The 25,369-nt window shown below is 33.5% G+C and overlaps 1 protein-coding gene and 1 pseudogene across 1 annotated transcript in view; one reads left to right on the plus strand and one right to left on the minus strand.

Moving 5' to 3' along the window:
• Nucleotides 1–8,889, minus strand: part of LOC131675200 (MOB kinase activator-like 4) — a 55,013-nt gene extending 46,124 nt beyond the window's left edge. Inside the window, exons 1-2 of the mRNA XM_058954099.1 lie at nt 8,765–8,889; nt 7,968–8,341 (exon numbers count right to left, since the gene is read on the minus strand). Coding sequence (XP_058810082.1) covers nt 7,968–8,341; nt 8,765–8,824 — 434 coding nt within the window. The 5' untranslated portion in view covers nt 8,825–8,889. The remainder of the gene's footprint in view (nt 1–7,967; nt 8,342–8,764) is intronic.
• A 1,556-nt stretch (nt 8,890–10,445) lies between these two features.
• LOC131675190 (transcriptional enhancer factor TEF-1-like) lies at nt 10,446–16,586 on the plus strand (annotated as a pseudogene).
• Nucleotides 16,587–25,369: the final 8,783 nt, after the last annotated feature.

Raw genomic sequence — 25,369 nt, forward strand, 5'->3', positions numbered from 1 at the left:
GTTACGAAAAATCTCGCTCTGCAAACCGTGCAGCATAGATTTCGAAAAGTCCAATCAATTACACAGTTGAAACGATGGGCGCATACTTTGAATAAAGGAGGCACTTATAAAGAAAAAATTGGAAGAATCAATAAATTTGTATTAGATAATTTTCAGTCGGCTTCCGATGCCGGTTATATAATTCACGATAGAGATTTACAAAAATGGGCATTACAAGCTCAGAAAATCGTTGGACATGAAGATATAAGGTTTAAAGCGTCACGTCATTGGCTACAAAATTTTAAAAAGGCTCACAGAATAGTCAGCAGAAAGATAAATAAATTCGTAACAAAAAAGACTGTTGAAGGGAGAGAATATTTACAAAAAACAGCTGATGATTTTGTTTCAGATGTGAAAAAAATAATTAAAAGCAAAGGTTTAGAATCAATTTACAATTCAGATCAGAGTGGATTTCAAATTGAAATGCACTCGGGAAGAACACTAGCTATTGAAGGCGAAAAGCAAATTGAATGTTTTGTAGAATCTGTAAGTTCGACGACTCACAGTTACACAATTCAACCACTCATTTCAGGTGATGGGAGACTGATTTCCCCATTATTCATTGTTTTAAAAGAAAGTAAAGGAACCTTTGGACCGGTAGTAGAATCCAAATTATTCAAGCCATCAAATATTTACGCGATGCCTTCCGCTTCTGGCAAACTGACTTCAGGTATGATATTTATTATTGATGATTACAGTTTTTAACTTATGTCATGTGAATAAAAATGAGTTTTTTCAATGGTTACAGAACATTTCAAAACATGGCTGAAGGATGTGTATTTTCCCAATGTTGGGCATTCAAGTGTCTTATTAATTGATTCGTGGAGTGGGCATTGCCCTGATGCTGTAAAGGAAGCAGCACCTCCAAACAAAATTGTTGATGTAAAAATAATTCCAAAAGGAACAACAGGCAAAATTCAGCCACTAGATGCTTTCGGCTTCCGAGTGTGGAAAAATTACGTCCGTCGCTTCGAGGACAGTGTAACATTAATGAATGAGGATATAGAACTTCATAAAAGAAATAACATTATAAAACTCCAATCCTTGGTACATAATCAATTGTCATCTCCTCGATACAATAACCTATTCAAATATTCATGGTATAAAAGTGGCTACGTTGAATCAAAGCCAGATAAATTTGATAACCCCGTAGATTTTAGTTTTGGTAATGATTGTAATGAGCGTTGTGAAGTTCCTGGTTGCTCTAACTCAGCAATTGTAAGATGCTCTTGGTGTAAGAAATCATTATGCTTGAAACATTTTTTTAATGATTATCATTATTGCCAGGATTATAAAAAGTAACATTAAAACTCGAAACTATTGAAATATTAAATTTAAAATTTTTTTGTACTTTGAATCATTAACTTTTTATTACTTTTGAAAGTCCCATAGAAAAAGAATAAAATCATAGAGATACGACAATATCTCCTGTGGGGCTGGTACACCCCTTATTATAGGTTATTTTTATTAAGGTGAGAACAGTCGATTTCGTATTTGAATATTGTGCATACTGCCAAAATTTTTTTCGTCAAACTCAAGAAACTAGTATTTTCATATGGAAAAGGGTGTCATTTTTTTATTGAAAAATAGGGGTTGATACATTAGTGGGGTGAAGAATTCTAATTCAATACCAAGGATGTGAACTAATATTATTACACGTTTTACGCCACTGAATAGTCCTAGGGTATTTTCAAGTAATGAAAAAATAATACTTGAGATTGAGTTTTAGGGATGAATTCATTTGTAAGGGCTGATTTCAGAAAATTTCAAACTACATCAACTACTTAACAATTTTAATAGTATCCAAGAGATTTACACCATGATATCGTAATGGAATAATGAAATATAATAGTATAAATGTTAGGGGTAGCTCACCCCCTCAAGGGATTTTTTTTTTGAAAATGCCAGAACAGGTCAACTTTATTTTTGATTATTGTGCATAAAAAAATTAATTTTGTCAAGATTTAACAGATTTTGGAATGTGTATAGTGAAAAAAATGGTCATCAAATATAGTTTTTCATTAATAAAAAACGGGGGTTACGAGTCTGATGACTAAAAACAATGCATAAATATGTGCTTTTCAATAACAAGTGTTACCCACTTTGTTTCAGTAAAAAATTACGAATTGTATTCGAGAAATTAAAAAAAATTTGTTTTTAGGGGTGAACTTCAAGGGTGGGTTTCACCCCTTAAATAGGCTTATGGGCACGTATAAAAAAATACGCGTCGAATATTTTTTGATGTTCTACAACATATCACAATTTCAAGAAAATCGGTGAGGTACACCTCGGGTACCTTCCTTGTAAGTCCTCTTCTGTTTATTATTTTTCTCTTCGACATAATTGATTTCTTCATAAAGGAAGGATACACAAGGATTGAAGAGGAGATTGACATTTTACTATTCGCCGACGATCTCACCATACTAGCTGATAATATAGTTGATCTCCAAGGGAAGCTTGATGTTTTAGCTAAATACTGCAGACTCAAAGGTTTAAAGGTCAACATTGATAAAACTGTAGTACTGAAATGCAGTAACGGCGGACGAATCAAAAAAGAAAAATCCATCAAGTTCGAGAACGTACCTCTAAAACTAGTCAAATCGTACACTTATCTAGGAATCGTGTTCTCGTCAACTGGTTCGTTTAAGCCGACCTTGAATAACGCCCTCAGCAAAGAAAAATCAGCCCTTGGGGCCGTCTGGAAGATTCTATGCTTTGGTAACAATTCTTCTCTCGCAACAGCTACGGTTCTCTTCGATTCAATGGTGTCATCAACTGCACTCTACGCCTCGGAAATTTAGGCTCTTAGTCATACGGAGAAACTTGAGCAAATTCACACTTTGTTTTTAAAACGCCTTTTAAACCTACCTCGTTTCACGCCTGGTTATATGGCACGTATTGAAACTGGATCTTTTTCTCTTGAAGTAAAGGTATTAATGAGAGCGCTACAATACTGGGTAAAAATTCTTTCCTATGAACCTGCCAGGTACCCCAGACGCATGTACGATAAGCTGAAAAGGAACGATAATTCCGTATCGAATAGCTCAAAACTTAATTGGTTCTCGCAACTCCTGTCGGCATTGAATAGATCCGGACATGGCTATTTACTGGACAGTGAGGATGTTAATTCAATTCTTCTTGCTCTTCCGACCATTGACGGCAGACTAAGGGGCTTTGCTTCAATAGCGACGTCAATCGAGCCGCGCATTCCTCGTTTAGTCCCAACTACAAAAACTTAAATAACCTACAGTCGCCTTACTGCGAACGATACCTCACGCTTGCTCTACCCCTGGTGTACAAGAGGATGCTGGCCGCGGCCAGACTATCTGGTAACTTTAGTTTAGTGTCCAATGTATTACAGCCTACGCGACAAATATTTTAAAGATTCGAGTTTAATTGAAATATTGAATGTTGCTGATTCTAAATCTGTCTCATCGTTTTACAACTTTTTGTCTAGTATTTTAAGAATAAGAGATTTCAGTATATCTGACTTAAAGGACTAAATTTTTCTCATGTTTAACGCAACCGTTTCTAATCCTAATTTAGACATTATCTTATCTACTATAATACGACGCGTTTTATTTTAATCGTTCTGTACTTTGTAAAATCTTGTACATTATATATTTCCTTTTATCTGTACACTACCAGCGAATTGCTCTAAATCACGATGTTATACATTACCTTTTACAAATGTTGAGCTACTCTCTCAACTATCTGTAGTGGGTCTTTACCCGAAATCAGGAAATAAATAATAATAATAATAATAATAATAATAAAACTGAAAGAACGGTTCTTGGGGTGAACGTGATGAGTAGTTTCCACCCCTTAAATGGTTTCTTCGCCTCACGAATGAACACTTCTGGCTTTTTGTTAGTCGTGCATAGCATATTGAACAGATTCAATGTTAGTTACATTAATTTCAGTTATACAGTTAACTCAAAGCGCTTAATTTCAATGAAAATAAAAAAATTAATTCAAGGGTAGTTTAATCTTAAATTAGGAAAAAATAAAAAACACGTCAACTTTGATTCTTAATGCCCTTCTAAATAATAAAAGTTAGAAGAGAATTGAATTAAATTCACAATTTTATCAGACAAAAATGTAGGAGAAAAATCACTTCCCTCCTTATAAAAAGTAAGGGTTGCAACCCTCTGGAGCTTTGGTACGCTACGTGACACTGTTATACAGCAACAATGAATATCCAGTTGGTTCCAAGAGAATATCTTATTTAGAAGAAATATATCGAAAAAACGATTTTCGGGAGTGAACTTTAGGGCAGTTTTCACCCTTTCAAACCATGTATTAGCACATAAAAAAAAAATGCGTCGACTATTTGTCAGTCCACTACCACATTCAAAGTTTCATCGAAATCGGTTACTTACACTTGGTGTACCTTCCTTGTCAGTTATTTTTCCTACCCTACTTATTGTTACTAGTATACAACATTTTGACACAGATTACTTACTGAACCAATCAGTGCGTTTATTTTCACTTTTTGATTTTGACTGGACAACAAAGAGGTCAGGTAAGTTATGATATACTTCAATTATTACAACTGTGGTGATTCGTACGGATATAAAAAAAATCCTGATACATATAAACATTCTAATATTAAGAATGGTCTGAGTGATGACAATTTGTTTGAAGATTTACAATGTTAGTTGAATAATTTGGCAAAGAAATGACCAGAATTTTGTGCAGATATTTCAGTTAATATGAATGAGAGCTTTAATACTTTTATTGCTAGTTTTGCTCCAAAATCACGTACTTGCCTGTAGTAAAAAACGGTACATTAAACGAAACTTTTTCCGCGGGTCCTCGACAACAATATCATTTGTAAAATTCACCGATGGCTTAATAATTTTACGGGGTAGATACCGTTTAATTATTTTTATTCGCGCAACTTTATTGAAGGGCGAATGTAATCATCTATGCTCAATACATAATCCGGAGAGCATGGGGAAACAGGTGTCAGTCAACCAATAGATCTACTAATCTACGAAAATGTGAGTGGAAGCAATATGGAATAAGCGAGTCGAAAGCACTTGTTAACAACACGAACAGAATCTTTTATTGCCTATCAAATGTTACACTGGATCGGCCCGCGCGTTTATGTTGACATCGGCGCTCGCTCATCGACAACAATATGCGGTGTCGGGACGCTCGCTGCTCTTTGTTGAAAGAGCTATTACATGCACGCTTCGGATGCCGGAAATTAGTCGTCACTTATGCAATTGTATCGCGACCGCGAAATTAAGCTGGCCAGCTTACCTTAATATTGCAGGCGTACGAAGCGGACGATAGAGAGTCACACTGCGTGAGAACTGTTTTTTTTGTCAATGCCGCGGATCGCGAGTTCGCGCACACGTGGTTTCGCCCTCGATGGCGAAACCTCACGCATACTCTGCCGGTCTCGTGGAAGGTGATGCTTCTCCGCCGGGTCGGGTCTCTCCCTTCGGCAGCTGTACAGCACCTTGGCAACAGCGATCGCCCCTCTAGATCACTGGCGCGGACTATTTCCTTTCGATTTCCGATATTGGTGGCTTACGAATCGGTAGTTGTCTAGTAAGCGGACGAGCACGATGATGGAAGAATCCTCATTTACGGGCAAGCGTGATGGTGGTTAGAGCTTCACTGGTTCAATTTCAAGCGCGCGCGTTCCGTCTGCTCGCGTGCCGAATTCCTTCGTTACGTTCCTAATTTCCCCAGTAGGTGCTGCCCCCCGCGAGCAGCAATCAGGTTATTTTATTAGCGCTAATTCGACGTTTACCGTCACATATATTAATAAGAAACGTGCTACGAAAGACTGAGAAATTTCGCGAAAGTACCATATTGACGTGGCTCTTGGGGTAATTGTTATGGGATACGATACGTGACATTTTTAGATAGATTTTATTTTTTTTTTCTTGCGTTCCAACTTAGCATATTATAATCTTTTCTGTTAAATATAAATATTATAAAATAATACAAGTGATATTATATTTCCGTAGGTTTTTAAAATGCTTAATCCGAATCTGGCTTTAGAATTGATTCATCACCTATGGTTCTTAAAATATCCTAACCTGAAAATGCGAAAATTATGATATTTTCTATGTTCAAGGTTATATAAATTATTATTTTATCTAATGGACAATGTAATAAATATGTAATAAGTATTTCAGCAGTTTCATATGACTACATTAAAACAACCCAATCGCCATGACGTGACCCCCAATGGCTGTATAGGTTACAATCTGTGACCTCTAAATCCTTGAACTCCGGTTTCCTGAACCCCAAACCCTTACAACCCTAGATCCCCAAACCCCAATTTAATGTTATTACGAATCTGCTAAAATACTTAATACTAACCAATGATATTTTCATAAAAAAAAGATTTCTAATCCAAAAATATAGGATTTAAAATAGAAAAAGGTTGCTTTGTGATAGGTTTACTGGTTTTTGAAAAATAAAATTATTCAGTGTTACGTAACCTCAAATATAACAAATATGATTTTTGCACTTTTAGGTTAGAATATCTCGAAAATCTTAGGTGATGTATTAATTCTGAAGTTAGATTCAGCGCAATGAATACTTTTGGAAATATATTATTATCACGTTTCTGGTTTTTTTTGTCACAATTGTCACTGCTCAGCTTGCTCAACAAAAACACATTGAAGTTTACAAGCTCAATTAAAATGTTATTCATTTAGCTCATATCAAAAAAGACACATGCAAAAATAAGTATAATGAAAAATCACAAGAAAGTGATCATTACTATTTTTATTATACTTAACTCTCTTTTGTAAGATAATTATTTTATTACAAAGAAATTGGAAGCCAACACTGATTATTAATTTAGTTTACAGATAGAAGAGCTCTTTTGCACTGGCCCATGACATATAAAACTATTTTAAATTTTGTTTTGAAATCATTTCTCAATTAACACTTTGAACTATGTATATATCATACCTACTATATATTATATTATACCTATTAATATATATATGTATATATATATATATATATATATATATAATATATATTTTACCTATTATATCATACTTACTGTAAAGATTTTTAACGTCAACAAATTTATAGTAGCTGAGATTCTACTTAATCAATACTAATCATTTCATTGAAAAATTTTGTAATCAATTTTTTCCAGCGAAAATTCAGAGTAGTTTTGAGTATTGGATTTCTTACAAAGTAGTATACAGAATCTGCATTATGATATCAAACTCTGCATACTTAAATTTAACTACTGAGTTTCTTCTCAACTATTCTTATGTATATTCCTAATCATTATACATATTTACATTTTTAATAAACCAAATAAAACTTTCACCAGAAGTATTAACAAAATTATATAGAAAAACATCTGTACAACTACATAAAAATTTATAAATAAGCAGATGGCATATTTCACCCTTATTTATAGTTTTCAATTCATTAATTTTTAAGTGAAACTAAATTTATATACAACATAAAAATGTTAATTATATAAAAAAAAAAAAGAAATCCTTCATTTTCCAAAACAGGTAATAAATTTTTTAAATGACCTAACTATTAAACCAACTAATCTTTTACAATTAAGTATACAAAGTCTGTCAACATATTAATTTATTTATTTTTTAAATTCTATGTCAATCACCACAAATTTGTTGCAGGTTTATTCTACCCATTTTCATTTTGCTTTAAATCTACAGATTTTGCACTGAATTACAGTGCAAAACATTTTGTGAAAATGTAGTTTCAGAGAAAATTCAAAATTAAAGCAGACTTACTTTAGCATTAATACTAAATATATATAAAACCTTTAAACCCAAGACTTAAATTATTAACATATTCAAATTGTAAAAATAATCTCATATGAAGAGATCCCCCACCAATATAAATAATTATAAATTTGTAATGATAGTGACCATTTTTAATACAGAAAGTTATTTTACCTGCTTGGGAAATATTTGTTACTGTTCAATAAACAAGCTGCACCATCTAATGTATGTCTCGTATAATCAATTGCAGGGCATTCTTTTGGTGTTTTATGTGCTGCACATAAAAAAATCCATTGTTCAGTAGCTGTCATTTGTGTGCATGTTTCTGGATGACATTCATTTTGCAATCTTACTGCTAAACCATTCAATTCCATACAAAATTGTCTGAGATGTTCATATTTCCATACTCCTTCATCTTGTGATTCTGGCATTGTAAGAATGAAATCAATATTTGATGAATCAGTTCTAATAGTTTGTTGAATATATTGTTGAACAGCTAATGTACTATCCATTTCTTCAAAAGGCTCATCTGGCCATCTATAAAAATCCTAAGAACACCGCAAATTAATAAATTATTTAATTGAAACTGAGATAACTTCAAAATATCACAGCATGAAAGGTCGATCACCTATTTAAAACCATCAATGCAAAAAATAGACTAAAAATCTTAATTAGTTTTTAATTATCAATCTAATATATATATATAGAAAGTTACAAGCTTTCTATAAATAAAGTAGATATGTATATGTGTATAGTTTATTTATACCTATACAAATTCAAAGAGAAATAAAAACATAGATTTTAATAATTTATAGAAGAAAATTTTGTAGAATTATAAATATAAATAAGATATCTATAAATGAAATCTTAAACGAAAAGTAAAACAACTTAAAGAATTAATAAATACATCAAATTTTAAATACAATTATTTATTACTGTTATAATCGTTATAATTATGGACTAATTTTTACTTTTGCCGATGTTCCAGATCTTGTCCTCCTGACAATTACAGATCCTTCTGCAGTCTTCATTTTGTTCTGTTTACTATTCTGGCCATGGAGACTATATACAGGAGTGGAAGCACAATGTATAAGCCGTCGGCGTTAGAAAGTGCCCAAAATACTATTTCCGTGACCTCAGCACATTTATTCATGAAAAATTAGCAACCCAGGTATCAAAAAATTCCGCGTAATCTGCGCGTTCCAAATCCGCTGTTAAAAAAATACCGCGTCCCTTAGTTGCTAAGTAATTGTTTAAAAACATGTTTGTGCTGGGTCCTTTTTCTAAAAATGATATCTCAACAACGGTTCATTATTCTGATAATCTGATGACGCCAATCGATTGCGGTAATTTTATTCAATCGATAAAAAATTTTATACGGTCGAAAACAATGAATATTTCACTAAAATAGTTAAATAATTAATTTCGCTATAAAACTGGCTTATGGCGCATGCGCAATAAAAAATCATCTGTACTCAGTAGTCTCAGTACTGATATATATATATGTATATGTGCAGGTCAAGCTTTAGTGAGTCGAGCAGACAACTGAGATAGAGGCAACTCTCTAGTCTCAACGAATTCGTGCACACTTTTTCTATATAAAAAGTGAAGATCTTGGGGTGTCGTTATTCACATTAGGGTAGTTTGATTTTTTTAATACTCAATTGAATGAAACATAACATTGCGCAATAGATACAATTGCCAGGACTGGTCAGGACGAACATAACCTACCAATATTTGACTCGTCACTTAGATAAGTATATTTATTTTTCTATACATCGTTTTTATAAACACTTTAACAATCACCTGCTTGATTGAGATGCTTTGTGATTTATTTAATATTTCTGGGTCGTGTCACTGCAATACTGAAGTGGACAGCTACATGCTCTGGCTACACATAAGGATTACACTCTCTCTCTCTCTCTCTTATCAGTGAAATGTGCCGTGATGATAGGTACTACATTGAACATGCTAACAAATTACAAGTTGTATGTTATATTTTGGTTTTGACTGGTAGCATGATTCATTTCTTAAGTGACGCTCAGTGCTACTAGCGAGATGAGGAGAGATAGTTTGAGATCCAGCTGCAGGTGGATCAAGAGGAGTTACCAAGAAACAGGAAGAGGGCAAATCAGCTGGAGCAAGGTGTCAGACAGAAAGCTGAAGGAGGATGAGGAAAGCGAGAGGCTGTCTCTAGAGATGCGCAAGCAGCTACTGAAGATGCAATAAGCAGTATACGGATGTAGGTTTGTTACACATTTAGTTACACATTTCTAATGTTGTCTGTTACTGAAGACACTTGAACATAAAAAATTTCAAGCTCTTGCTGGATGATTTATATTTTTATGTAATTATCAGTGGTCATTGCGCAACTCATTAAACCTTGCATTTACTTATTCTAATGCTTGTGCCGACAACTTGATATTGAATGTATGGATACTTATGGAGAATTAAGTTGAAAATAGCTGCGTAGCAGATGATTGATTCGCATTGTTGATTTTTATTGCAGTTGAATAGCGGCTCCAACATCCTATATACATCTACAACAGTTGTAATCAGGACAAATCAGCCAATTCACTCATCGTACTAATTTACCATTTGGTTGCATGGCACTCACTTGTTCATCAAAGAAATCATATCACTCTACAAAACATGGCCATTGCTGTAAGTATTATGTTTTAAGTAATGTTTATTATTCGTATCAATGTCAACATAATTTTTGGATGCACATCCTTTAGAAACTTACAGTCTTATGCTTATACAATATAATACAACCTCTACAAAGAAAATAGACTCGTTTTATATATGAAATAGTGCAATAACACAGATTCAACTACATTAGATAAAAGTTCAAGTAGAATGATAAGTATTGATTATTTTTTCAGTTTGGAAACAGACTCTCGGCAATAGATTTATTTGAAGATACTCCTGCAAATAAAATTGATCTTACTCAACTTTCTGCTGGAAAGCATATCATTGCTTCTGCTGTACCAAATGATTTTACTCCAGGATGCTCCAAAGGTAGTTTATTGTTTAATATATCATATTACAACTTTTTTTTTTATGGGATTGATAAATAATTTCAATCTTTGCATATATTCGCATAGATCCTCAGAAGTTGATTCTCGAGGACAGGGTGGATTCCAACGTAGACGAAAAGAGGTTTTAAATGCTGAAAGAGAACATACGTACTTGAGAGTAAGGCTCGCAAGAACTTCCATTTTTTTAAATATTGAAAAAAAAGTATATTATCGCTAAACCTAATTTGATCCCAAATGCCAATAACCGTATGTCGAATTCTGCGATTGACTACTGCACAACTGATCGTTCGCTCACAGTTTCTTTTCGAATGTTGTTAATTTTGTGTACACAACTCATGCCCTGCCTGCAAATGTGGCTTCTTTTCTAATTTGAAAAAGCTTGCGGCGAAGACTCGCTTGAATACTCGCGTTGGTCATATTTATATATATATATATGTATATATATCTAACTATATATATATAGTCGTAAGGGGGCCTCGGAATCTGATCCCTCCCCCCCCTCCCCATAATTTTGTCCCCTCCCCGTCCCCTCCCCAATTGATATTTTTAAGATTGCATAAAAATCAGAAAAAATCACCGTGTTTTTACCGTGTTTTTGAGTGATTGGATGAAATTTTTAATTTTTCATGGCCCCTCCCCACATCAAAAAATAAAAAATAACCCCTCCCCCCCTCCCCACAATTTTGCCCCCCCCCCCCCTCCCCATTTGTTCATTTACATGTTTTTATGCGAATTTTAACAAAATATATTTATGTTTGCATTTTTTTTAATGAATGCCATGTATTTACTTCTAATATTGATAGCATATCAATAGTAGAAGTTCAAAGAAAGTTTTAGCTCACGTATTGAAACCTCGCCATGCATACAGAAAGGATGAGTAAACTAAAAGTTAATCTAAAAATTTTCAAGAAGTAAAGTTTTATATAAAAATGGCTTTGCCTCCCGATATGCTCAGCTTGATCGACCGAACCGTTCAATCGAATGTAAACTGACTGGGATTTTATTATTAATGCGCCATGATATTTACTTCCATGGTGGTGTGGAAATAATATCATTCATTGAATATAATATTATCAGTTCCTATTTTTTAAATTGCAACATGTAACTCAATTTTACTCAACTCTCCTTTGGGGGGTTGACGAGCGGAGCGAGTAGGGGGGCGAAGCCCCACTAGTATATATATATACCGACAAATACGGGTCTTTTTGTGCAGCAATTCTGGTATCCGGATCTGCAGCCAGGCACGTCATAGGACAGCGAGCCTTTCCCGCAGCCGACCTACACGGGTAAACTAGCTACGGCGGTGTTCAGCAGCGAAATGATACAACCACAGCCGTGTAACGGTCCTATATATGAGCTATTTATTAAATCACTGAATGACTGCAACTAGTCTAACGTATCTATCTGTTTACCCTGCTAAAAAAGTTCCATTCATTCCTATTCGGGATCATTCATATTCAATGGTAATCAATGAACTGAATGGTTCAATGTTCCGATGACGATTGAAACTGAATGGTTTTCAATAATACTTCATGGTAAACATAACTAATAGTAAAACTTACCATTAAATATAATAGAATTCAATCTTTCTGAATAATACTTTGTATAGGAATGGTTTCAATGATAATCTATCCAATTGCATTGAATGAATATCAATCACAGTTCAATAAAATAATTAATCAATGATATTTTATTGTATATCTTTCTATGAATTTTAATAATTTTTCGATACAATAATTGTCCAATCATATTTTATTGAATCATATTATATGGATATTAATTTTTATCCAATTACACGGTTGGTCAATAATATTTTATAGAATGGTTTTCCATATATGCCAATATGAGCAAAAGCAATACTGTAACTTTAGCAATATTTCATTTAATAGTTTTTTTTTTAATCTTAATGATTGGTCAATATAAAAATAACCCAATCGCATTCAATGAGGTATAGTATTCTATAATTTCTTATGAAAGGCAAACAAAAAAATTTCAAATATTTTCAATGGAATATTTTTTAATGAAATCTAATGATTGGTAAATGCAAGTAAAACTCAATCGTATTCTATTGAGAAGTTGTTTGTATAGTTTTGAATAATCCTTCATTCTACAAACTTATCAAATATAATTTTATTCTATAATTTTTCATTTGATGATGAAAGAAAAAATTTCCATAATTGAATGATTTTTTATAAATTTGAATAGTTGTTCGATACTATAATTGAAGAATCGTATCTTATGCTTTGGATATTATAATTTTATATAGGTCATGAATGAAAAAACTCCGTATATGATTTGATTGAATAGACTTTTATCAATTTTAATAGTTTTTAAGTAAAAACATATTCGAATATAATTTTTAATGGGTATTCGATTTTTTTTCAATTGTAAATAAATGGTTTTTTATGTACATCAACAAATTACAAAAATTGACATGAACATTATTATTGGATTTCAAATGAATTGGGCATTTTGCATAAATATCTAGCATTTCTAACGTCTACCAAAATTATTTTGCAATCTATTTCACCAATGGGTTTGATGAGATCAATCTCGTTTTCGCTTTGAATTTTTCGGATATGAGTTACTCCTTCAAATGGATATTCTGGAAATACGTTGTACGTTTGTACAACAATGTATGAATCGTCGTCATGTTCGAGAATTTTTGTTATTCTAGCGTATTGTCCACTAGTAAGTCTAACGACAGTATCATCAGTTTTCTTCGCTCGATTGTATTCTTCACTGTGATATACAGTGCTTTTATAAATACACTTTTTGTAAACCATGCACCAATCCTTAATTATGCAATAACAAACCATTCATACTTATTCAATGGGATTAATTTCTGCTATTGCATAATATTGGATTAATGTGATTTTCACATTAAAAACTATCGAAAATTATTCAACGTCAAAAAAAAAGTTGATTCTGCGATAACAAACCATTAATCCCCATTCAATTAGATTGATATTTTCTACTGGATATTATTGAGTTGTTACGACTTTCGTATTCAAAACTATTGAAAATTATTCAACGATACGAGACTTGAATATTGCAATAACAAACCATTGATATCAATTCAATCAAATTGATTATCGCATTCGAATGGTTTCAAATCTTCGATTTGACTACGAATTTTACCATTGAAATCGATTGGGTAACATACATGAGAAATTTCATTGAATCCTATTGAAAACCATTACTTTAATATTATATTTTTCTATTGATAATGATTAATCTCGATTAGGAATCAATAGTAATCTATATTATTGGAACCAATAGTATTTAATATCTTGACATTTCTTGTTGGATGAGGAATCATATTCAATGGTCATTTGGAGTGTTCAGATCGAAGATTGAAAACCATTCAGAAATTCTTCAATGGTTTTCAATGGAACTTTTATAGCAGGGTATTCAAAACAATACATTAAGCGGCGCTACCTCACTGTTTACGCGACTGTATACAAATAAGAGTCGAATCAAAATAAACAGCGTGACGTCACAAAGTAATAGACATAGATATAATGATTTAGGATATTAAGAAAAATATGTTAATTTTAATATAACAAAGTATCGATTATATAGATTTTAGCATGTAGATTTATAATATTATAACAAAAATCTCATTCAATTATGAAATAATAATGAATATCAATATGCAAAAGTTGATTTATTTATTAACATATGAAATATTAGAAAAATATAAATAATTAATATGCAAAGTGAACAAACATAGAACATGAGTAAGAATTGGTTTCATTAATAACAGCTAAATAATAACTGTTATTAATAAATAAACAATTAATAATTTATTTAAACAATAAGCTATATATAGAACGAAAATATTAAGTTTATACTTGATAATGATAACTTTATAATTTAGAAATGTTATATAATTAATCTAATAATTGCATATTAAGATTAGAAAAAAACCGTTACAAATATGAAAAATTAGTCATAATTCAAATGTTATTAATTAATTTAAATAATTAATTTTGGAGAATACTTTCAAAATTAATCAACTATAAAGTTATATAAAAATTTAATAATTTTCTATTGTAAATAATGTAATATCACGTTAATTAACTTTATTAGTTAATAACTTTTGACGACACTATTGGCGATAATTGTATATTGTATAAAATCAACAAATAACAAATTCTGTAAAGTTTACATGTGTTAAAAACTTAATATTAATGGTTATTTACTTGTAAATTAAGAAAACTCATTTCTCAAAATTCGCGAATGTCTCTCGAATTTTCGATGAAATCTCTCCTGCAAAAATAAGCGGGAAAATCTGTGTATAAATAGGCCCACCTTTGCACAGGCTAGCATTCACTTCTAGCCTTGCAAGGTGAGCGCATGAGTCTGAATAAACTTGGATTAATACCTAAGTTCTTTCTCTCATTGTGATTAACTAAGCAAGACTATCCTTTCCTTATAATTTGAGCTCGACTTATAGAATATCTCGCGCTATAAGTAACTTGGGCCGAATTATATCCTATCAAAGAAAGACTTTAGCTCTGCTTATTGTCTGACTTTCCTCGATATATTGCACTTACTTATGTATATTTGATTTACTTATTTATTACATTTGATTTATTTATCTATTTTCTTGACAATTAGAGTAAAATCATTGGAAACAAATTCTTACTCATTAGCTAGATTACGAGAGTTCGAATTATTTTATTTATAAGTGATACGAACATCACACCCGCCACCGCCACCGCCACCGCCACCGGGAAGGACGAGGCATCGCCAAGCACGAACTCAAGTTCGTCAAGTTCTCCGCATTTATGGAACAACCGAGAGATCACGACCATGTCAGTATTTCACTCGAACCTCAAACCCATTAAACTTTAAGTTCCAGATTATTCGTAAAAGCCGAAAAAAAATACAAACAAACAAAAAGAAACTAACGATCGATCGTTTTGGTTGCAGTATCACAGGCATCTGTTCGTACTTATAAACGGCTCAGCAAGTTACACCGACCGGCTGCTCGAGGCGATCGACGTCAGGCAAAGAATAGACAAGTTTCTGGAGAAGAATGGCGGCCTTCAAGAACTGTACGAATAGGGTCCCCAGGCAGCTTTCTTCCTCGTCAAGTTCTGGGCTGATCTCAATACCAACATCCAGGACGAAGGCGGTGCCTTCTACAGCGTTACCAGCCAGTAATTTTTCTATCTTTTGACTTGGAAAGTAGTGTGCCGTCTTTGTGCACTCGCGCGTGACTTTCTATGTCATGAAGAATCGTAGCGGCACACTGTCACGTGCATTCGCTCAATCCGCTTGATCTGCTTCAACAGGTACGAGAACAACGAGAAGATGACGATAAGGTGTTTGACGAAAGTCTGCTCCTTCGGCAAGCAGGTCATCGAGAAGGTGGAAACGGAATACGCGAGGTTCGAGAACAGGAGGTTCGTCTACCGCATCAACTGCTCGCCCATGTGCGAGTAAATGATCAACTTTATTTACAAACTGAAACACCTGCCGGAAAAGTACATGATGAATAGCGTTCTCAAAAAGTACACAATTCTTTTCTTCAGGTATCACTTCCTGCACAATGTTTTCCTGTGATCTTTGGTTTATTCTTTTTTGCTCGTTTGTTAACGCTTACTCGATGTTATTTGTTTACAGGTTGTTACAAACAGGAACGCACAAGAAACTTTACTTCTTCACAGCGTACGACTTCGAAGTTTCGACGTCCGAGTACGGCACTTCACATCACATATACAATACGGTCAAGGACTAGCGTGCTCGACAATTTCATTCGCCGTGCATATCGACAAAAAGTCTTAATTAGTTAGAACTGACATGAAACGCGAACTTGAACGGTCACTTTAAACAAAAATAGTATCTCGATTACATAAAATGAATACCAAACTGAAAAATCCATAAATAAAAAATCCACCTATAAAAATCCACAATTCAATTTATTTGTAAGGGAGTGAATTCGTGTGAGATGAACTGAACTTGGCATTTTTATAATTTACAGAGACTCGCGGTTGCATTATTTTGTTTATTATAAATATGCATTGTATCACGCGAGCGCACTGGCGAGCGCACTGGCGAGCGCACCGTTCCATTTCGTCTCTGCGCGTGAGTGCCATTCAAGGTGTTCGCTAAACCAAAAAAATACACAACAATCGGCCCTATATTCTCTCCTCTCCAAGGATTCAGTTTTCATCATCTCAATTCCACGAAAATCCAAAAGCAACAATAAAATAGCCTCGGTGTAAGAAAAGCAAGATGACAAGCATATTGGATCACGTCAAGGCGTATACTACTTCGTCGCCGAAGCCGGCGATTTCGAAAGTAATTTGGTATTTCTTGGGATTTGGCAACTACTTGCCGACTGTTATATGCAGCTGTAAATTGCTACAATTCTTCATGAATTATGCGGCATAGAATTTTAATAATTTTCATGGTTCGGTCTTTCGGTGGATTTTGTACTAGGTGGAAAACGGAGTAAACGTTATTACATGATTGTAGAAGGTAGCACACTGAAAGAGCTCAATGTTGGACCAGAAACACTGAATCAAGCTGTTCTTTGGCAGACAGAATCGGATAATTCTAAATTAAGGCCTTGAAATTAAAAAATATACATATATTTATTTTATCTTGCATATTTCGTTTTATATAGTAACATTAAACGTTTCCAACACTTTCAGTTTTCTTTCAAAGTCATATTATCACAGCAAATGTAAAATATTGTAACTTATGCTGAATACATGAAAGGAATATGAAGGAATTTTTTATACATTTTTGATAGATTACTTATTAAATTCATTTATTACTTTCACCAACACAATCATTACTAAAGAAATATTGTGATCATTTAATGCTAGAACCAGTAAATGTACATACTTATTTTTTAACACTGTCATCCTATCATTTGTCATTCTGTATTGTGTGCAATGTCTTGTCACTACTCGAAAACTGAGTATACTTATACTAGGATTGCCGATGCGATTGAAAATAACTTTTTCAGGGCCCCCCCTACCCCTATATAGATATACCAACCAATGTTGTTGGTGAACAGCTTTGCTCCATGGTTTGGTGACGAATAATGCTTTAACTCCATAAACAAAAATGTTGTACGATAGTTTTTACCGATAGAATTACGATGAATCAGCTTCAATTCGTTCAATCCAATGGTTTCTTCAAAAATAATTCTCAAAAATAAGTTCATGAAAATCAACATTGAAGTCGATTCTCAATTGTTTAGCCATCTCAGCTTTTAGGTTTGTTTACTTCTGCTACCTCTTCTTCGACAATAAATCTTGAAAAACCTATTGGATTTGGAGAACTGGAATTGATTCATCGTATTTCTATCGGTTAAAACTATCGATTAACATTTTTATTTATATAGTTTGAGCATTATCTGTTGCTAAACTATGGAGCAAAGTTGGTCACTCTCAACATTGGCTTTGTATATCTATATAGGGGTAGGGGGGCCCCTTAATTTTCAACTGAAATCAGCAACATACACGGCAACAGAAATTTTCACATCGCTTGGTAAAAATTTCAATGGTTCTATTTGATTTACCATATCATTTCGTCTTTCCCACGTACCATTTTTTAATAAATAGGCGTAGTAATGCAAATCAGGAACTGTTTGTGGAGGAAGACGTGAGTGTAGTGACAACTTTGGTCTCGATAAATCCATAAAAGCGACAACTCCGGACAATTTGTAGTTTGTCTTTTGGACACGTAACGACGGTGGAATTCCATTTGCATTATTGACTTTACCATTGTTGAGAAATAAGTATTCCAAGTTAACTAATAGCAGTGAGTCGACGATATAATTGTTAATTCTATTTGGAGTTTTGCATCGAGAACAGAATGTATTTCCACGACAAAAATGTAGATTCAAGTAGCGCTGAAGAGAATCCATTCCTTGATTTTGGAAATTGTTAACTTGTGACACAGGTATAATGGCTATGGAGTATTCATCAATTCTGATGAAATCACAATTAGTGCAACTGACGGTCCTTTTAATCAAAGGTCGATCGGAAAAGAATTTTTCCAGAAGATCACTGACATTATACACGCAGGTGATCGTTGAACCTGTTATTTCAGTTGTTGGTAATGATTGCATGAGTCGTGCTCTTTCTTGATAGATAAAAGTTTTGCAAAAATTTCTTTCACAGTATAATTTGATGACCCTTAGACAGTCGTTATTACTTCGATCCTTTACTAATCTTTGAAAGCGTTCCAATGTTTCATAGGAAAACGAGAATATTTTTGAAATTGAATCAACAGGACACGTGTTGGTAGTGTAGTATAATTTTGTCTGCCCGTTCTCTTGAATCATAACAGGATGTATTTTATTATTTCCATTTATTATAATAACATCCATGACATCATGGCTTCCACTAACACTCATCGTATTCTGATTCTTATCGTCAATCTTTTGATAATTTTCGTTTTTAAGTTTTTTATGATTGCTGGTAGATTCCTTTGACGCCCCTTTTGTTGTTGATTGAGATTTTGTTGTCGTGGTTGTAAAGTTTTTCGCTTGGATAGGAATCTTGGACTTTGGCTGATTTTTTGCAAATTCAATTTCTTCTGTTTCGTTGTCCATGATTCTGCTCTGAGCAAAAGCGATTGTTACTTCGATTTGCTGTTCAAGATTCTTGAAAAATTTATTGGCACTAATTGGATAAGTGATAAAATCCAATGTCTTTAAGTTTTTGAAATTTGCCTCGGATCCTGCAGATATGGCTTTAATATTCGGCGAATTATATGCTTTTCTCAATAAATTGGTCCACGCAGGTGCTTGCACGTAAAGATAAAAGATGTTATCTTTGATATCTGGGCATCGTAGCATATTACTCATCGCACCGTCGGTGATCTCATTAATACAGTTTGATTTTACTCTCTGATGAATTGCCTTGATGAAACCATTTATACAATTTTCTGTTACGATATCCTTGAACTCGTCCTCATTTTGAAAATTTAATACTTTTGAATCGGCCTCGGTTGGTTCTCGTAAGACTTGGTGGACATCATTCCTATCAAAAGTTTTGATTTTGTCCATTATCCAATTCAACTGTCTCTCACATTCAGTCCCGGGAACAATGTATATCGTTTCTGACAGAATAAATATTGCGAACAGTACATCTCCTAATAATTGCAAACTTTCGATTTCTAAAGAATATCCAATTATTCGCAGATATATATTATCTTTGGTGCTATAACTGACTTTTTTGAAACATCCCCATCTTGCAGAAGCTTTCATTACATGGGCTCTGTCTTGTCGAATCCAAATCCTTGGTAGCTGCATCTCAGAAGGTTTTCCAAGCATCTGATCCAACGAATACTGGAACCCGATTTCTAAATATCTCCTATATGTACATTTGTTGTACGCCAAAGATGCGCCACCGAGAAAGGCTAACGAGCCATCGGTCGTAGCTTTATCTGGAAAAGGTGCTCCATCTCGTATACCGTCAGTCAGCCACTTTTTTATCGTATTCGTATCATGTTTTTTAGATACCATGTGTTGTAAGGGTACGATTTTATTGTCTAGAATCGTGACGGCAGCGTAATATAGAATGTAGTTTGTCTCGTGAGTTGGTGTGCGTAATTGTTTTACAAAACTGCCGGATGCATCCATAGAAATACACAATCTGCCCTTTTTAGCAATATTATTCCATATAGTTATCTGATTGTCCGTATGGAATTTTAACACGAATGGATGTGCCTGCAGGTGACGAATACACGAATTAGGTGTCTCTGACATGTATATTAATGAAGAGTATACGTCTTTTGGCCCTTTGATATCTAACTCTTTCTCAATAGCTCTTTGCCTGGCCTTCCTTAACGTAACTGTCGTTTGAAGATCAGCTGGTTCCGGATCACCAAACTGAAAAAATTTATCAGCAACCAAGGTTCTATATCGACTAGCCTTTACATACTTTAAAGTTTTTCTTGCTATCTTCAGCGGCTTCCCTTTCAAAAATCGCTTTCCTCTGTGCAATATTCCAGATGTATCAAACGTCTTCATATGTATCACAGCATTATTTGTTCCATCTGAAAACTATCGCAAAATCCATAAATAAAAGTTCCACATTCTCTACATTAGCCGTAGAAATTGAATAGTGGACGGTCAAGACTTTGTTAGACAGTCTGTTTTTTAAACGAAAAACAGCATTTCAACTTGGTAGTCGAGTAGATTTTCCTTGCAAATATATCTGTCCATCCCTTATTCAACCTCGAAACTGGGTATCGACTATTCTTGTAAAACACTTCAATTGGTTGAACTTTACCATACTCAATCGGATTTAAATAAAATCTGAAATTGAGTGGTGGAGAATTATGGGAATTTTTATTTGCAATTGGCAGTCCATCAACGTCGAACTCTTCATCAGAATCACATGATTCCTCTTCTGTATCACTTGTCTTCTCACCAGACTCATCGCTACCGAATCTATTAAAATCTTTCTTATTAGTCTCTGCGACTTCAGCTTTTTTCCTTAGAGCACTTAACAATGTATTTTTGTTTTGAAGTACCGATATGTATAAATTGTGAATTTCTATTGTATGGTACAATTTTTGTAAATTTCGTTTTGCTCTGGTCCAGACATAAATTTTTTCCGGCTTCAACTCTCCGTTCTGGTGAAAAATCGGCAAATTCTTTAAAACTTTAAATCTGACTTGAAAAGGCACTTTAGCTTTGCTCGGCATCTATAAAAAATTTTTTTAAACCGTTGATATAACTGTAGGAAGGTATTTTTTCTTTAATATGTTACCTTTATGGGTGAACTATGAGAGTTGTTATAAGGCCTCAAAATTTCATAGAAATCATCTCAATATTTCATAGAAAAAATAGCTTTATACAAAGGCCTTCAATTAACCACAACTATACTTGCACGAACCGACATCTGAAAAAAAAACAACACAATTTTCACCATACGTTTTCAATCAATTCTAATTGAAATAATAAAGTCTCACTAAAATCAATCGCGTCGTTTTATTTTTTACCCTTTTTGTAGAAATATCACTCGTAGCGGCTGATTGGCAATTACACTTGCGCACAATGTATTGGAAGAGACTGACTTTCGGCGCCTTCTGCTCTTTTCTGCGAAAAGACGGTCTTCGAGATCGGCGCTTCGGAGTCATATTACTTCAATCTGTAAACACGATGTCCAGATAAGCATAACGGTCAAAAAATGCAATATACTTAAAATCATGGGGTTTTGTTTCCATTTTTATGTTTTGGAATGTCTATTGGTCAAAGTTATATAATTCATTGTAAATGAACAGAATTATGGATAGAAGTTTAGAGCGGATATTTCGTATTCAAGTAGTAACCTGTGAAGAAAGATTAGCTCGACAGTTGATGTAGAATATAACTATAGTGGGTGAAATAAGCAATCGAATTTACTAGTTTCAAAGTTATCACATAGACTATAACAAATCTATGAACTAACAGCACTATAGAAAATATTGTATAGAGGAATATAAAATATTGAGATGGTAAAAATTCAATGATATATTATAAGAGCAATCATTGATTGAACATCGTACTTAACCTAGTTGTTTCATTTTTTCAGGAGATGAAGGCATTAGCAACGACGAGAAGAGTTCGATGTACATTTAGAAAAAACGACAGAGAAAATTCTATAATGAATGAAAATGAAAGTTGTACGGAAAAGAAGCGGAATCATAACACGATCAAAACAAATAAGGTACAACGTCAATATCAGGCTAAAAAATTAATTTTGTTTTCCATGAAAATTGAAATAAGTGGAAAAAAGGAATGATGATAGAGGAAATCATCTGCTACCATTCAATTGAAGCAACGATATCACTCGAATTCACTTGAAGTTTCAGAAAAAATTTATTGAAATACTGAAAATTTGTTAAGTAACGCTTTTACTCAATCATTTTTTTAATATGAATATTTTTTTTCGTAAACAGTAAATTATAGCACGCGTTCCAAGAGTTACAAATGAATTATCGTGTAGTTGCATCAAGTTAAACTTTATTGTGGTGTGCTCAAAGACGAAATCATATTGTTTGTCCGATAATATTTGAATTCGGAAAGTTTGAATTCACGTAGTTAATACTATTTCTGCGCGCTTCATTTTCTACGCATCACAAATCGTTCTCCCACCTTTCTTATTCAATGTTCTTGTGACGCTTTCAAGCTAATTTTTATACGTATACACAACCCCGAATTTTGCGCGCCACTCAGTATTCGATAAATGTTTTCACGCCGTCTCTCTGTCCTACTATTCTCAACAAAATTTTACAAAGCGCAGACGAGGTTGGAGTTAATTTTTTTTATCAAACTATACTAAAAAATTTTCTTTTTAAATAAGTAGTAATTTTTTTTGTAGGAAATACAAAAGAGTCCAAAAATAACAAAACGCAAGAAATCAGTAAACGAAACTAACATCAAAGAGAATGAAAGCATCAATTCAATCAGTGACGACGACGTAGATGATCCATATGAGCCCCATGACATTTCAAATACTTCAGAATGTTTGGTAATTTTTTCACATTCTAAATGATCCTTGACATAAGTAAATATGTATATACAGAAGAAAAGAAGAGGAAGAAAGCCTGCGTTCACAGCTGATGATATAGTAGAGAAATTGAAAGATGAAGATATATTTCATGAAAATGGGGAATTGAAGAAAGAATCAGATGATATTTGGAATACTGTTAAATTCAAGTTTGGTAATAAACTACTAAAGCATACATTGTATCTAAAAGTCTTAAATGACGACGATCTGATACAATCGACACTCCTTTCAGCCAAGTTTGATCATCAAGCTCCGTTTTCCGGGGTAGATGGAGAGTCAGTGTCGAGCGAATGTGTTGCAATGAAAGGTGAAACCCTTCGAGGCTTAGAGGCTGTTTTCAATGATGTTTATTACAAATCCATGCTTATAGAGCTTTCTAACAAACCTCTTCACGTATTTTACTGGTGGACGGAACAGAGAAACTTGTATCAAGACTTTTACAAGAAAGTGGATTTCCCAATTATACTGTCCAGCTCTCTACAAGTGCATCTTCAAATAATTGGGAACAAAGAGACTGAGAGGATAAACTGTGTCGCTGTTCATAGTGAAATTAACGGACACCCGATTTCATTTTGCCAATCTATGATGACAAGAACAGATGAAGATATTCTACACTACTTTCTCAGTGAATGGCTAAGAGAGAAAATACCAGCTCCTACATATGTAATTTGCACCCTTTCGGATTTAAACGCTGTGATGCTTGCTTTCAATTTTATGACTGTCAACGAGTATTGTTCAAAATAACTAGGTTTTTTCGAGAATTCTAAAAGTGAGCTGCCGAGTTCTGTGGTAAAAATTGAAAGTATCTCTTTTGCAAAAAATGTGAAAATTATAATAGATAACTGTTTTGATGGCGATGGTTATGATGAAGTACGAAAATTTCACTACGAATGTATAATTTATCTCGCATCTATCACTGACTTTATTGTATTTGAATAGACCATTAAAAAAATATTTTTAATACTCAAAAGTGACTACATCAATGATGAGATCAGAGGGTTTATAATGGATCTAAGAGCAGTCGGTTCTGGTGAAGAAGTACAAGCGTGGAAAACTAAATGTGAAGCCTACAATGTTGACGAAATGAAGGGATATACACTGCACGACGTTTTGAATTGCAGTCAGAATCAGAACAGCACTAATTATTTTTACAAAAGGTATAAAGAATCTAAAAACCATTGTAGTAGAACTGGGAATGAAGGGAACGCGTATAAAAACATCGGCTATTTGAAAATTTTTACAAAGTTATTGCACAGTTTTCCAGTATGGACTAATGTACACTCCCGCCCAATAATCTTTGCCCACCTGAGAACAAAACGACTATAACTTTGAAACTCCATATCTCGGCTGGAAATACACCTACAGAGCTCTACGGGGGCTCATTTGAAAGGGTTTTTCGAGCACTTTTCAATGGTGTATATTAAAATCATGCTTAGATATTTCCCTTGCAGATAGGGCGGCGAATATCAAAACAAAAATTACGAAATTTTTGCTTTTTCTTTAACCGCTTGCCATTTCGAGAAAAAAAATCGTAGAAAAATTCTAAACATAGCATTTTTTAGCTCCTTTTCTGATCTATCCAAAACACTCATTCAAAAATAATTTTCGTCTAAATTCAGCGATTATATGAGCATTTCATTCAAAAACAGCATCTATATTCATTGCTCTGTATCTCGGAAAATTCGAATTGTAGAAAAAAATTTTTTTAGAAGAAAATGCTCTATTTTGTAAGTAGAATACGTGAACGAAATTTCATAATCATATGAAAACATTTTTTTTTCAGTCGTAATATCAAGTAGTCTAATTTTTTCAATATTTCACTTTGGAATAATAAAACAGATCATTTATACTCGAAGCTATTCTATTAATTGTAGACAAATATTAATTGTATGCAAATCTCGATCAACGAAAAATCTAAGTAGAAAAATTAATCTAATCTACCAAAACTGACATAACTAATGATTAGTGAAAAAAATTTTTTTTTAATGTTGTTCTAATC

Source organism: Phymastichus coffea, unplaced genomic scaffold (genome assembly GCF_024137745.1).
Source record: "Phymastichus coffea isolate CEN01 unplaced genomic scaffold, Cenicafe_Pcof_1.1 PCOF00017, whole genome shotgun sequence".
NCBI classification, from domain to species: Eukaryota; Metazoa; Arthropoda; class Insecta; order Hymenoptera; family Eulophidae; genus Phymastichus; species Phymastichus coffea.